Source organism: Leiobunum rupestre, chromosome 3 (genome assembly GCF_980474605.1).
Source record: "Leiobunum rupestre chromosome 3, qqLeiRupe1.1.hap1, whole genome shotgun sequence".
NCBI lineage: Eukaryota > Metazoa > Arthropoda > Arachnida > Opiliones > Sclerosomatidae > Leiobunum > Leiobunum rupestre.
In genome coordinates, this window is record NC_143386.1 from 31,003,065 (window position 1) to 31,019,091 (window position 16,027).

General features: G+C 35.5%; 1 protein-coding gene across 1 annotated transcript; it reads left to right on the plus strand.

Annotated features, from left to right (window-relative positions):
- The first annotated feature begins 900 nt into the window (after positions 1–900).
- Positions 901–10,921, plus strand: LOC149951472 (gastric triacylglycerol lipase-like). The gene is made up of 8 exons (XM_090170034.1): positions 901–1,153; positions 1,273–1,480; positions 4,558–4,669; positions 6,940–7,090; positions 7,374–7,457; positions 7,522–7,686; positions 8,947–9,087; positions 10,630–10,921. Exons 1-8 carry the CDS (start codon positions 1,037–1,039, stop codon positions 10,873–10,875), a joined length of 1,224 nt encoding a protein of 407 aa, XP_090026160.1. The 5' UTR covers positions 901–1,036; the 3' UTR covers positions 10,876–10,921.
- Positions 10,922–16,027: the final 5,106 nt, after the last annotated feature.

The following is a 16,027-nucleotide window of genomic DNA, read 5'->3' on the forward strand; positions in this document are numbered from 1 at the left end:
TGCCCTGGATTATTATTATTATTAGTCCCTACGTTCCTTCAAAGAGGTGTTGCAGTGCGGACCATTTGGCATCAGAATAGTTTAGCCCAGACGACCATATCTATCTAATGCATTGAGGAGTTGTGCTTTGTCGACGTCGAAGAAGCCAATTCTGCAGTGAAGACTCTTATGAGTCAGGGTATAAATATCGAGGTAGTTCATATGGACCTTAAATTCTTGGTCCATGATGTCATAGCCGACCTATACGCGTTACCATGACACGGAACACAAGTCACACCCACGTGCAAGCTACGAATAGCTAGAACCCATTGTTTCAACGTGTAAAAGGAGTCAAAATTTCTTCTGAGAAGAGCGTCTTCGTCAGGCACTTCAGACGCGTACATTGTTTTTTGGAGATACACAAACATCGGTATCGACCCGAGACCTTAGACACCAGCACACACACAATAACTGATTAATCAGGGTGAGATATGTGTAACGGCCACGCCAACGGGGGGATACGTGGGGACAGGGGTGTGACACCCGTGGCGGAAGTATCCCGACCACCCGTTGGGGGACAGGTAGTCGTCCTCAAACGGCCTTCCACACACTCTGCCTCCCGGACGCCTGGGATTACAGGAGTGAGCCACTACTCCCGGCTAGACGCGTAAATCAAACGTTTTACGTGCCTTCCCATTTTTAAAAATGGGAAATATGCCAATAGGGGCAGCGAATCAAAAGTCAGACAGGGGGTTGCTACACGTTTGTTTATTTCGTTTGTAGGTTAAATTTAAAGTTCACTGATAAAATATTAATAGCGTAACAGTCTCTCTGAGTTGCTTATTTTTTATATTTATCTTAATTTTCATTGGCTTTCATGCATTTTCCATCCATGCACAGTACCATTATAGGCTAATAGAATTAAAAAATCACAGTGTTGACAAAATAAATTAACCTTTGTTAGTTTGCTTTGGCAGACGAACAAATAACGTTACAATTAATTTTCCGGCGTTTCTTTAGTCACCCGATAATTAAACTGGAAGAAGTAACAGGAAATATGCGTGATCAATCCATTTGGATTATTTTCTTCAATGTTCTGTTCTCATTGGTGTCTTTCTCCAATGGATTTTTCTTTGGAACTCCAAATCAGGACCCCGATATCGACAGAAACGTGGTAATTACTTTAAATTTTTTAAATATTTGAATCATAAACTATGGATTATTAAAGTTAGTTTCAAAATGGCGGCTCTTGCTTTTGTCTTTGTAACGGTTATAGTTTTTTTGGATTTCCAGAGTCAGTTGATCTCAAGCAAAGGATACCCGGTTGAGGACCATTGGGTCCGCACTGCCGACGACTACGTGATTGGGATTCAACGGATTCCGCATGGACGAAACGAACTGCGAAGAGACAGAAGGAAGAAACTAATATCCGTTTTTCTCATGCACGGAATTTTGGAAACGAGCGCGGACTGGGTCATCAATATGCCGCATCAGAGTTTAGGTAAGGGACTTATTCCAAGCACGTTTTGGTATTCTTCATGGTTTTAGAAAAACATGGGCGAGGTTCGTTCTTTGTTGACTGAATTATGTTATTACCATAAGTTATATTTCAGGTAACGTAAGCGTGTTAATTTATTATTGATAACCGTTTCTGGAATGAAGACCCATTCTTGTTGGACTTCAGTTGTAACTAGGTCATAATGCCTAATACCATAAGTCTATAATATAGTACATAAGTGTGACACTTATTCTTCACATGTAAAAATTTACTTAGAGCAATTCACAAGACACTGCATTACGGGCTTCATCGCTGTTTTGCGTCCGCTTGCTAACGCGTCACACGTAGCCTTTGACAGCGCTTCGCTAGGGTTAGATTTTCTTCTTGTGATGACGTAACTTCGTTTCTAGCTCTCAGTAAAATATTCCCAAAATTGACACACTTATGGAAAAATATTTTATACTTATGCTAATGCTGATCACTCTGCGTAATCGGCGTACACGCTTATCGTAATCTTACTTAGCGTACTCTTCGAGTAATCTCAGCGTGCTACGAGTAATTGGCTTGCAGGAAAACCTTAGAGTTAGGGTAACGATTTATGCGGTGTTTGTAATTGTTTTGGGCGGGTCTTAAAATTTTAATCTGTTAACTGTCAGTCCTTAATTCCCGCTATTTGCTTAGTCGTCGTATTGAGCGCATGGATTAATTAAAGCATTGGGGTATTCCTGCTCGGCTAAAACACAAAACCGTTTGCTAATGGCGCTCTAGCTTCAAGAAAATAAAAATACATACTCGAGAAATTGGGCAATTTTGAATGCTATTGAATTAATTTCGGGGTTGCGCAGACAAAATTAAGCCTGCTCTTGCCTCTAGAGCACCATTAGTAAACATTTTTAAGCCAGCCATGGAAATTCAACGAGACCTGAATGTTGCGGTTCCTGTGGGTTAGGTAATTGTTTTGCGTATTTTTAACGCTCAAGGCGTTCACCTCTTTTCGTGTGACGTCGAGTGTACGTCACTCCATACACAGCTTCAAGCATTTATTTGATTATCTTAAACACTTGTAAGTTAATATAAGCTCTTGCATAAGCCTATCATAAGGTCCTCATAAGCAAAAGTCTAGGCCAAATTTTTGCCGATCACATACCCGTTATAGAGTACGAGCGATTGACGCGCAGCGCCTCTAGGGGCGAACTCGCGCGTAACTTGGTTAAAAATAAATTACTATTCCCGTTGACGCTAATGTAAATGTAGCGATGATTTAAAGTAAATTAACAAATCGTTTTTAGAAAAAATATTTGATTTACATTTTACCATAATAAATGAATTTCAAAGAAACCCAAAAAAACTCTAAGATATATTTTATCGTTTTATTTTTGAAATAGGCGGGCTCAAAGTTCACGCGTATGCTTAGATCATCTAGGGAGAGGACGGTGATTCCCGATGAAATTTAAATACTTCTATCTTGTACAACCTAGAGTAATATTTTATAGAAATTATATGACAATTAAAATTAAATTACTTACATGAATTGTTATATCGTAGACTTTTTTAGTCACCGACATCTCTCGTATGCATTGCCCTTGAACTACTGAGCTGTCTTCGTTAACTGTTTCCCTAACGTTAAATATACGATTGCCAACCAAAAGAGCTTGACCTTTTCTATACGTAGATGCTCTAAAATATCTAGTCTATTTAACGCCAAAAATCCCACGTATTTCGTTATTTGTTTCGTATTACAATTAGCGTCATTACATCATTTAACGATAGTAATCGGATTTTTCCGTTTAAAAATACGCGGTAGATTATGAAACCAGCTTTTAAATAAACCTTGAAACTTATTTCAAGTCATATTTATAATTCACTGACGACAAAATTCTCGAAAAGTATTAATATCGTTCCGAATTACAACCGACATTCTAAAATCTCATTTTGCTTTCTAAAGCCCCATTTTCATGCTCGCTGGTAGCGGGTAAAAATCGACAAAATCCGCTTCCACTACACACTTTTCACTTTCCGCGTCGATCTGTTTCAAACAGATATTTTAGCCTTATTTTCACGCTTGCGAGTGGCGGAGGCAAATTTTGTCAATTTTTATCCGCTACCAGCGAGCATGAAAATGGGCCTTAAAAACGCGAGTTGACAACGCAAACTTTACCTAGACGAGCAGCTGTTAAAAATATTATTTAAATTGAATGTTATAAAGCGATAAATGATTTTTCAAGAAGATTTTATATTACATTAAGTTCATATAAACGGAAAAAATTGACAGTGGAATATTTCTTAGATCATTTGGTAGGTTAATTAACGTTTAATTATCGCCAACTTTACATTAATTTCACCGTAGCCAGAGCTTATTCGCAATTTTATCGCTTTCAAACTTAAAATTAACACTTATCTTTGCAAAATGTTTCATCAGAACCTTAAACTGGCTATTCGAAATAAGAGTTGTGTTCCTGAAGGTATTTATTTTCCAAATTTGAGATTTCGACGCGTTTTGTGTGTCATTTATCGACCCGAGCGTGGCTGCTCTACCAAGTAATATAATATTTTCGATGTAGACATTTTGAAAAGATGTCGCTACTGCCATATCATCGTACGTAATTTTTCTTCTCTTCAGGACAACGCCGTTACCATGAACCCATATGGTAGACCTTTACTTATGATAGGCTTATGTCTCGAGTAATTCTGTAGTTCCCAAAGGTTTTCAAATACTGTCAACTCTTTCCATTGGCACTGTTTAGTGGTTTGTTGGGGTATTCCGTAAAGAACACGTTCGAGGTTGTGTTCGCCTTAATTGTAGACTAATGTTCATGATATCAAAGGTAGTATAGAACTCCGTATACTAGATTCGAATTCGGAAATCTTTGATTTTACGGTTTTGTAAAGAAGCGATTACCCACTTCCGGCACGTAATCTAGGAAACAGCGGCGTGCATCACTTGCTGTAGGGCACTATCTAAAGTAGGTGGAGCATTTTTTTCGGAAGTGGGTAAAGGTTATGGCTACGCGCGAGGCAGTGATTTCGAATCTAGGGTACGAGTTATACATTATCAATGATACTATTCATTGTATTTGCAGGGTTTATTTTAGCCGACCATGGGTTTGACGTGTGGCTAGGAAACGCTAGAGGAAACAGCTACTCCCGACATCTTACAATACCCAGGAGCTCACCCAAGTTCTGGGAGTTTTCGTAAGTGAAAACGCCAGGAAATTATATATGCATATACTTGGAACACTCTGGTGGTCCAGTTTGTTTTAGGCATGGTTTACAAGCGAGATTTACGCTTGAGCCGTGTTACGTTAAAGGTGATATGAGCTTTTACACTTAGGATTAGAACATCACCCGGCGTTGTGTGTGTGTGTTTTTTTTCCCCTCTTGAAAATTTAGAAAATAAATATAAGTTACTTAGAAAGTCTCGAAACAAATTCGGTGGTGGGATCAAAATTTATACGGCGGCGACGGCGTCGGCGGCGTGCCAAAAAGTAAATGACTCGGCGGCGGTGGTTCGGCGCAGGATAAAATATTGGCGGCGACGGCGTAGAAAACGGTGGAATCGGCTCTACTTAAGATGGATCAACGATTACCCATTTCTATCACTTGGGTTAACCGATGGTAGATGTGATCGGTTCTAGGTACGGTTAAAACAAGTCGTACGACGTGAGAGCAAACGGATTTATTAACTTAGCTTCTACAGCCTTCTTAATTTATTTCCTGGTACGGGGATGTGGCCGCCTCGGTGGATTGGGTAGCCTGCTGTGGGGTGGCGGGCCTCCGTATGAGGGCACGGCGGTCCTGTTTCCCGGCCTTTTGCCCGGTGCCAGCTGTGCCGGGTTACTTGGGCTGCTGTGTGCTCGTCGTTCCCCTTTAGGAGCTCTCTCCAAAGGGTTGGACTCTTTACCTATGGCGGTGGGGTGTCGGCTGGAGTTGCTATATGATCCGCTCTGCTGGGTGGAGTGGCTCGCGTCAAAGGTGCGAAAATCAGTAGTAGGGTACTACTACCCTTGCTGGATTTGTTGTCACCTGTCCGGGCTAGGTGGACGCTGGCGTAGGGCACTATGATGATAGACCTCCGGTGGTATGGTCTCTGTAGGTACACCGGGCTATAAATTCTGACACACTGGTACGGGAATGTCTTCCATTAGAGACGTGGGCGAGCCATTGAAATTGAAAATAAGCCCAACGTCTTGCATTTGGCGTAGTGGAAGCTCTTCCCGTTTTTTCAGGTTTATTCTCCTTAAACATTTCAAGTTATGCGTATATAAATTGCTGTTGTGCTTCATTTGAGTAATTAATTTACGCGTACGAGTAATTCGATCCAGTTAGTTTAGGTCAAATCAAATTAATTTGCTGTTGTTACAATTAGACGTAGTACATGGTTCTAGGGCTTCTGAATATTTCCCCACTATTTACAAAAGCAATTTTAATTTGATTTTAAGGAAATGTATGTCTAAGAATTTCTAAGAACTTTCAAGAAATTAAGATACTGACCATAGAAGTCTCGTTGACCTTCAAATAATCGCTTAGGTCGTTACTTAAAAAGGTGCAAGAATTTAATTAATTTGGTATCCTAGGTATCTAATGTCCTTAGAAGGACTAAAAAAACTGGAATGCGAAATAATTATGTATCATAACAACCCTAGTAGGCTAAAGACCTTCCAAGTAATAATGTACCATGGACACTGTACCTCTAACCGGACTGGAAAAGTAGCATAAAAGAGGTACCCCCTCACTGTCCGTTTGCGTCCTACTTCGTATGAGCTGAAATAGTCGGTCGTACTTGATTCGAAGGTCATTCGGAAGAATGTAAACCCCCCATATCAAACGATACTTTCAAAATTCTAGATCCCCCCCTTTACAGAGAGACGGTGGTGGCGGCAGGTGATTTTGTATGCTGGAAACTACAGCTTTTCCCGTCCGGCTAGAGATAGTGTCCATGAATGTACTCAGGAATCGCATGAAGGCAGGGCCGTCTTAAGGCATGGGCTAAATGGGCTACGGCCCAGGGCTCCCAGCCAGTTTTGGGGCCCCGGAAAGGCCAGCCATACCGCATCTACTCTAGGGATAAGGTTTTAGTTGGTTAAATATTATTTACGCTCATTTAATATAATGTATCTTTTATTTACGTCGCGTAGCATACGGTACCTACAATTTCAAAAACCTAACAGCGAGTACCTGTCAGTAAAAATCTTATTTTCAGTAGGACTATGTTATACTTTTGAAATTAAAAGTTTTGGTTTGATTACTGTATAGTTGAATTTAGACAACGGACATACAAAGCTGACCGTTCGGGACCGCAAAGGTTTTAAGAAATATTTTAGCCCAGGGTCCCAAAAGGTCTTAAGACGGACCTACATGAAGGCGAATTAATCGAGCAAGTTGTGTTATTCGAAAGGCTTTAAAACGGGCATAACGACCAAAAATTATTATTATTCATTATAATACTTTGCTACGTTTTTTAGCTTCAGCGAATTCGGGGAGAAGGATTTAGCGGCGTCACTGTCTTATATTCACAATACTGTGAAACCGGATGAGATGAACTACGTTGGATTTTCATTGGGAGCTTCTACCGTTTTGTCGCTGTTGTCGGAAAAACCTCAATACAATAATTTGGTACTTATATTTAACTCAAAACGGTATTTGAAACCACAGACCATCTACACCAAGAGGGACATGTATCTCTGATAGTAGTAACTTTTTTTAATGTGATGCGGCTTTTTAAGAGCGCGCCATCTCACGGTAAGTAGAGGCAGTTTTGAAGGTACAAAAGCGAGCACGAGCGCCAAATGTTTACGCGCTATTTTTGGTTTGAGACACCTTTTTTTCGAGGTTGATGCGAGTCCTTGTTGGGGTAGGTGGTCTGTGTTTAAACTAACACGCTTTATAATTTTTTAAGGTAAAGAAGTTAGTTCTGATCTCCCCTGCAATGTTTTTCAATCACATCCATTCGGCTATACGTCAGATCGCTCCTTTCGTTTCGGTAATACTTTAAATTGTGGCCATATATTGAATGATGTAAGACTGTCCAATTATATTTTGCACAGCGTACGCTGCACACCAGTGGCATCGAGACGAAACCCTTCTTTCACGATGGTGACACCACGCGAGAATTTAGTCGTATCGTCTGCGGAAATCCGTTCACGAGATTCACGTGCCAAGCTATGCTGGAATTGCTACAAGGACCCGATAACTCCAAACAACTCAACTTGGTAATATTTCATCCTTAAGTAACAACTGTCGCCTCAATCATTGCCACCTGTATTATGATAAGGCCCTTGTTATTAGGGATGGCAATTAATCTGTCAAATTCTTCGAAAAACCTACTTAACTGGAGAGCGTGGTGCCACCTATTTATGGCGTAGGAAGCTGAAATTTGAAATAGCGAAACAATAAAGTCGCCAGAGAACCTTTGAAGAGTATTTTAATTAGACAACTTGTACTCTTAGGGGACTTTAACTTAAATTATGTATCCAACATAAAGTATATTGTTAAAAATTAGTAGAATTTAAGTTATTGACGAATTTAAAAACGAGCCAATCAACGCGAAAGGTACTTTTATGTCCCGCCTTTCGAGTCAAAATTTAGCTTAAGTATCTTGTTTTTATTTCGACGCTAGCGACATCTGTTGAAAAAGAGCTAGTACACGTCGAGCCGACACTTGCTTTAAAGACTTCACCCTAAATTGAACTCTACGGTGGTGCAAAGATATTGGTTATCAGAAGGTTATAATATAATTATAATATCAAAATGAAACCTGTTTCTTCGCAGGCTTGAGGCCAGAATACACTTCAAAAATATGAAGCATAGGAATATTACCTTAATTTTGCAATGTAATAGTCTAAGAATTTAACGTATTCGTAGCTTTCTTGTGGGTGTTACCTGTGCTTGTTGCCGTGCTAACGCGTTTAGGTGGGCCATGTCATTAAGAATATTTAACAGGATCTTGTGACGTTTTGCCTCGTGATCGGTCAAGTGAAATAATAATAATAAAAATAATAATAATCAGCTAGGCTAATACCCAAGGCACCACCTTAGGCCTAAGTCATAGAGCGACTTTTAAATAATGACATGGCGGCCGTTTTAAGGTGGAGCTTAGCTACGACGTAGGCCTACGACACTACGACCAACCACTCAATTGATTCATTATTTAATAAATAAATTAGAACCTGTGAAGGTACATGATTTAAACGAATAGCATTAGTTGTGTAGGTTTGCTCGGGCCTGGCGTTACGGTGTGGGGCCCTAGGAAGAAAAAGATGGACACTGAAAGCGGGGCCCCTGGAAAGCGCTGTATAGCACGGGGCCCTAGGTGTTGGCCTCGCTCACCTTTCGCTAACGCTGGCCCTGTTTTAAATCAATCCTTCATCCGTTAGAGAGAGAGAGAGAGAGAGAGAGAGAGAGAGAGAGAGAGAGAGAGAGAGATATTACAAACTTTTTTTCTGATTTTATTCATTTTTTTTTCATTGTAGACCAGACTTCCAGTGTACATGGCTCATTCACCCAGCGGAATTTCATTGCGCCTTCTCGACCACTGCATTCAAATGAGTACTAAGAAAGTATTCAGCAAATTTGATTTTGGTCCACGGAAGAACCGCGAAGTTTATGGCCGGGTAATTGACTTCAAAATAATCTTAATGACTATTCACATTAGCCAACAGTTTTCCGAATCAAATCCCTTCCCTTCGTAACAAAGAGTCACAATTCGAAATCACATCACAAGTACTCTAATCTCCCCTTAATTATTATGGCATAAATCTTAAATTAGAGTTGTAAGTCAGAAAATTTGCAGTAGAATATTAGAGGCCTTTTTTCCGCATATTTTTTCGTATTTTCCCGGAAAAAACCAAAGGTTTTCATTCCATAATTAGCCTAATATTGTTCGCAAATTTAAGTATCGGGGCATTTTCGCGTAATTTTTCAAATCCCAAAGTAAAATTAAGCATTTAGACTGGACTAGATGTTTAGTTTAGTCTAGAATAAAAACCCTTAAAAGTAATGTTTAAATTTATTTTTCCAATTTGCGGAAAATTACAGCTCTGCCTTAAATTATTAAACTAGACCATTTTTGAAATCTAGATAACTAAACATCATTACTATTTTAAATGATAACAAAACGTATTAAATTGTGCTAGTGTTTTTCAAATAATCGATAATTTAGGCTCCATGTAAGCGTTTGTACGAATCGTCTACATCCTTTGTGAGTCACCACACCCAAACGCTCTTGTTGTAGAATTTTGGATGACTGCTATTTTTATGGCCGAGGCTTGGCAAAAAAATTTAAACCTAATAATTTTACTACACATCATTTGCCTTACCCTAAACTTTGTGAAAATATAAATCTTACTCATTTATATTAATTTAAATTGATTTTTAGGCATTGGAGAAATGCAATGCCCCTCACTAGAATTTTACTGGGAGTGGCAACTAATGTCATTGCCCCCTCCAACTTTTTGGTCAGTTGAAATCTTCGCAAGGCTCAAATTATCATTTTAAAAGCATATAAAGCTTATAGAACCTCAACTGTGTTTAAATTTCAGTCTTTTCCCGCCAATGTATATAGTAGAAAAATGTACAAATGCATTCGGAAAAGCTACACTACATTAAAAATTCAAAACCATTCTCCGGGCCCCTCTTGGTTCCACTTTGCCCCCTCCAACTTCTAGAACGTTCCTACGCCCCTGCTTTTTTGTCACTCGCCGAGTGAGCTCGTGCTAAAAGAGTGAAGCTAGTCAAGGTCAGCCTTTTACTCTTATCGATTTTCAAGGCTATTAAAATAAGGCGTGAAATATGAATTTATATTTAATTTAATGACTTAACTGGAGAGCGTGGTGCCATCTATAATATACTTTTGGGACCAAATTCAAATTTCCCGCCTTAAATTTCAAGTTTCCTGCCAAGAATACGAGTGAAATTGGTGACCTTGACAAATCTCACTCTTTGGGGAAGAGTACACTCGGCGAGTGACGAAAAGCGAAAGTGAGAAAGAGGGAAGATTTTTAATTAGTTCCACTCGCACTCTTGAGTGAGAGACTAGTGAAACTCTAAATATCACTAGCGATTTTGCCCACGTCTGCCCTACACTCACTATTACCGTTAACCTCTACAAGTTTCTCAATCAAGTCCTAATAAATGGTCTTTGTTAATGTTTTAAGGAAACGCCTCCAATTTACAACCTCAACAACGTCCGTGTTCCGACTGGAATCATCTATTCCAGCTACGACCAGTTGGTGACGCCGAAGGACGTGATGATGTTGGCGGACAAGCTGCCCACGCGTGTCTTTGACATGTACGTCGTAGAATACCCTAATTGGAATCACTTGGACATGGTGTGGGCCATAGAAGCGTACAAATACGTCTATCCTAAGGTTCTAGAATATCTTTATCATGTACTCGATTAAATTTTAGAAATAAATTTTCTATTTTAAGAAACTAAACCATTGTAAATTGTAATTCTCATTTAATATTAACATCGATCATTGTATTTCCATAAAAATTATACAAGAGGAATAGTAACGTTGCTACTTTATCCAAGTATTAAGTTGCTACTTTATCCAAGTATTAAGTTGCTACTTTATCCAAGTATTAAGTTGCTACTTTATCCAAGTATTAAGTTGCTACTTTATCCAAGTATTAAGTTGCTACTTTATCCAAGTATTAAGTTGCTACTTTATCCAAGTATTAAGTTGCTACTTTATCCAAGTATTAAGTTGCTACTTTATCCAAGTATTAAGTTGCTACTTTATCCAAGTATTAAGTTGCTACTTTATCCAAGTATTAAGTTGCTACTTTATCCAAGTATTAAGTTGCTACTTTATCCAAGTATTAAGTTGCTACTTTATCCAAGTATTAAGTTGCTACTTTATCCAAGTATTAAGTTGCTACTTTATCCAAGTATTAAGTTGCTACTTTATCCAAGTATTAAGTTGCTACTTTATCCAAGTATTAAGTTGCTACTTTATCCAAGTATTAAGTTGCTACTTTATCCAAGTATTAAGTTGCTACTTTATCCAAGTATTAAGTTGCTACTTTATCCAAGTATTAAGTTGCTACTTTATCCAAGTATTAAGTTGCTACTTTATCCAAGTATTAAGTTGCTACTTTATCCAAGTATTAAGTTGCTACTTTATCCAAGTATTAAGTTGCTACTTTATCCAAGTATTAAGTTGCTACTTTATCCAAGTATTAAGTTGCTACTTTATCCAAGTATTAAGTTGCTACTTTATCCAAGTATTAAGTTGCTACTTTATCCAAGTATTAAGTTGCTACTTTATCCAAGTATTAAGTTGCTACTTTATCCAAGTATTAAGTTGCTACTTTATCCAAGTATTAAGTTGCTACTTTATCCAAGTATTAAGTTGCTACTTTATCCAAGTATTAAGTTGCTACTTTATCCAAGTATTAAGTTGCTACTTTATCCAAGTATTAAGTTGCTACTTTATCCAAGTATTAAGTTGCTACTTTATCCAAGTATTAAGTTGCTACTTTATCCAAGTATTAAGTTGCTACTTTATCCAAATATTAAGTTGCTACTTTATCCAAATATTAAGTTGCTATTTTATCCAAATATTAAGTTGCTATTTTATCCAAATATTAAGTTGCTACTTTATCCAAATATTAAGTTGCTACTTTATCCAAATATTAAGTTGCTACTTTATCCAAATATTAAGTTGCTACTTTATCCAAATATTAAGTTGCTACTTTATCCAAATATTAAGTTGCTATTTTATCCAAATATTAAGTTGCTACTTTATCCAAGTATTAAGTTGCTACTTTATCCAAGTATTAAGTTGCTACTTTATCCAAATATTAAGTTGCTACTTTATCCAAATATTAAGTTGCTACTTTATCCAAATATTAAGTTGCTATTTTATCCAAATATTAAGTTGCTACTTTATCCAAATATTAAGTTGCTACTTTATCCAAGTATTAAGTTGCTACTTTATCCAAATATTAAGTTGCTACTTTATCCAAATATTAAGTTGCTACTTTATCCAAATATTAAGTTGCTATTTTATCCAAATATTAAGTTGCTACTTTATCCAAGTATTAAGTTGCTACTTTATCCAAGTGTTAAGTTGCTACTTTATCCAAGTGTTAAGTTGCTACTTTATCCAAGTATTAAGTTGCTACTTTATCCAAGTATTAAGTTGCTACTTTATCCAAGTATTAAGTTGCTACTTTATCCAAGTATTAAGTTGCTACTTTATCCAAGTATTAAGTTGCTACTTTATCCAAGTATTAAGTTGCTACTTTATCCAAGTATTAAGTTGCTACTTTATCCAAGTATTAAGTTGCTACTTTATCCAAGTATTAAGTTGCTACTTTATCCAAGTATTAAGTTGCTACTTTATCCAAGTATTAAGTTGCTACTTTATCCAAGTATTAAGTTGCTACTTTATCCAAGTATTAAGTTGCTACTTTATCCAAGTATTAAGTTGCTACTTTATCCAAGTATTAAGTTGCTACTTTATCCAAATATTAAGTTGCTACTTTATCCAAATATTAAGTTGCTATTTTATCCAAATATTAAGTTGCTACTTTATCCAAGTATTAAGTTGCTACTTTATCCAAATATTAAGTTGCTACTTTATCCAAATATTAAGTTGCTATTTTATCCAAATATTAAGTTGCTATTTTATCCAAATATTAAGTTGCTACTTTATCCAAATATTAAGTTGCTACTTTATCCAAATATTAAGTTGCTACTTTATCCAAATATTAAGTTGCTACTTTATCCAAATATTAAGTTGCTACTTTATCCAAATATTAAGTTGCTACTTTATCCAAATATTTAGTTGCTATTTTATCCAAATATTAAGTTGCTACTTTATCCAAGTATTAAGTTGCTACTTTATCCAAATATTAAGTTGCTACTTTATCCAAATATTAAGTTGCTACTTTATCCAAATATTAAGTTGCTATTTTATCCAAATATTAAGTTGCTACTTTATCCAAATATTAAGTTGCTACTTTATCCAAGTATTAAGTTGCTACTTTATCCAAATATTAAGTTGCTACTTTATCCAAATATTAAGTTGCTACTTTATCCAAATATTAAGTTGCTATTTTATCCAAATATTAAGTTGCTACTTTATCCAAGTATTAAGTTGCTACTTTATCCAAGTGTTAAGTTGCTACTTTATCCAAGTGTTAAGTTGCTACTTTATCCAAGTATTAAGTTGCTACTTTATCCAAGTATTAAGTTGCTACTTTATCCAAATATTAAGTTGCTACTTTATCCAAATATTAAGTTGCTACTTTATCCAAATATTAAGTTGCTACTTTATCCAAGTATTAAGTTGCTACTTTATCCAAATATTAAGTTGCTACTTTATCCAAATATTAAGTTGCTACTTTATCCAAATATTAAGTTGCTACTTTATCCAAGTATTAAGTTGCTACTTTATCCAAGTATTAAGTTGCTACTTTATCCAAATATTAAGTTGCTACTTTATCCAAATATTAAGTTGCTACTTTATCCAAATATTAAGTTGCTACTTTATCCAAGTATTAAGTTGCTACTTTATCCAAGTATTAAGTTGCTACTTTATACAAATATTAAATTGTTACTTTATCCAAATATTAAGTTGCTACTATATCCAAATATTAAGTTGCTACTTTATCCAAGTATTAAGTTGCTACTTTATCCAAGTATTAAGTTGCTACTTTATCCAAGTATTAAGTTGCTACTTTATCCAAGTATTAAGTTGCTACTTTATCCAAATATTAAGTTGCTACTTTATCCAAATATTAAGTTGCTACTTTATCCAAATATTAAGTTGCTACTTTATCCAAATATTAAGTTGCTATTTTATCCAAATATTAAGTTGCTATTTTATCCAAATATTAAGTTGCTACTTTATCCAAATATTAAGTTGCTACTTTATCCAAATATTAAGTTGCTACTTTATCCAAATATTAAAATGCTACTTTATCCAAATATTAAGTTGCTACTTTATCCAAATATTAAGTTGCTATTCTATCCAAATATTAAGTTGGTACTTTATCCAAATATTAAGTTGCTACTTTATCCAAGTATTAAGTTGCTACTTTATCCAAATATTAAGTTGCTACTTTATCCAAATATTAAGTTGCTACTTTATCCAAATATTAAGTTGCTATTTTATCCAAATATTAAGTTGCTACTTTATCCAAATATTAAGTTGCTACTTTATCCAAGTATTAAGTTGCTACTTTATCCAAATATTAAGTTGCTACTTTATCCAAATATTAAGTTGCTACTTTATCCAAATATTAAGTTGCTATTTTATCCAAATATTAAGTTGCTACTTTATCCAAGTATTAAGTTGCTACTTTATCCAAGTGTTAAGTTGCTACTTTATCCAAGTGTTAAGTTGCTACTTTATCCAAGTATTAAGTTGCTACTTTATCCAAGTATTAAGTTGCTACTTTATCCAAATATTAAGTTGCTACTTTATCCAAATATTAAGTTGCTACTTTATCCAAATATTAAGTTGCTACTTTATCCAAGTATTAAGTTGCTACTTTATCCAAATATTAAGTTGCTACTTTATCCAAATATTAAGTTGCTACTTTATCCAAATATTAAGTTGCTACTTTATCCAAGTATTAAGTTGCTATTTTATCCAAGTATTAAGTTGCTACTTTATCCAAATATTAAGTTGCTACTTTATCCAAATATTAAGTTGCTACTTTATCCAAATATTAAGTTGCTACTTTATCCAAGTATTAAGTTGCTACTTTATCCAAGTATTAAGTTGCTACTTTATCCAAATATTAAGTTGCTACTTTATCCAAGTATTAAGTTGCTACTTTATCCAAGTATTAAGTTGCTACTTTATCCAAGTATTAAGTTGCTACTTTATCCAAGTGTTAAGTTGCTACTTTATCCAAGTATTAAGTTGCTACTTTATCCAAGTATTAAGTTGCTACTTTATCCAAATATTAAGTTGCTACTTTATCCAAATATTAAGTTGCTACTTTATCCAAATATTAAGTTGCTACTTTATCCAAATATTAAGTTGCTATTTTATCCAAATATTAAGTTGCTACTTTATCCAAGTATTAAGTTGCTACTTTATCCAAATATTAAGTTGCTACTTTATCCAAATATTAAGTTGCTATTTTATCCAAATATTAAGTTGCTACTTTATCCAAGTATTAAGTTGCTACTTTATCCAAGTGTTAAGTTGCTACTTTATCCAAGTATTAAGTTGCTACTTTATCCAAGTATTAAGTTGCTACTTTATCCAAATATTAAGTTGCTACTTTATCCAAATATTAAGTTGCTACTTTATCCAAATATTAAGTTGCTATTTTATCCAAATATTAAGTTGCTACTTTATCCAAGTATTAAGTTGCTACTTTATCCAAGTGTTAAGTTTGCTACTTTATCCAAGTATTAAGTTGCTACTTTATCCAAATATTAAGTTGCTACTTTATCCAAATATTAAGTTGCTACTTTATCCAAATATTAAGTTGCTACTTTATCCAAATATTAAGTTGCTACTTTATCCAAATATTAAGTTGCTACTTTATCCAAATATTAAGTTGCTACTTTATCCAAAT

Bases quoted from the DNA above. Each gene is read 5' to 3' on its own strand.
- LOC149951472 (XM_090170034.1), top strand. From the start codon at position 1,037: ATGCGTGATCAATCCATTTGGATTATTTTCTTCAATGTTCTGTTCTCA. The intron at 1,481-4,557 runs GTAAGGGACTTA...TTGTATTTGCAG, and splicing joins TATGCCGCATCAGAGTTTAG to GGTTTATTTTAGCCGACCAT. The intron at 7,687-8,946 runs GTAATATTTCAT...TTTTCATTGTAG, and splicing joins ACTCCAAACAACTCAACTTG to ACCAGACTTCCAGTGTACAT.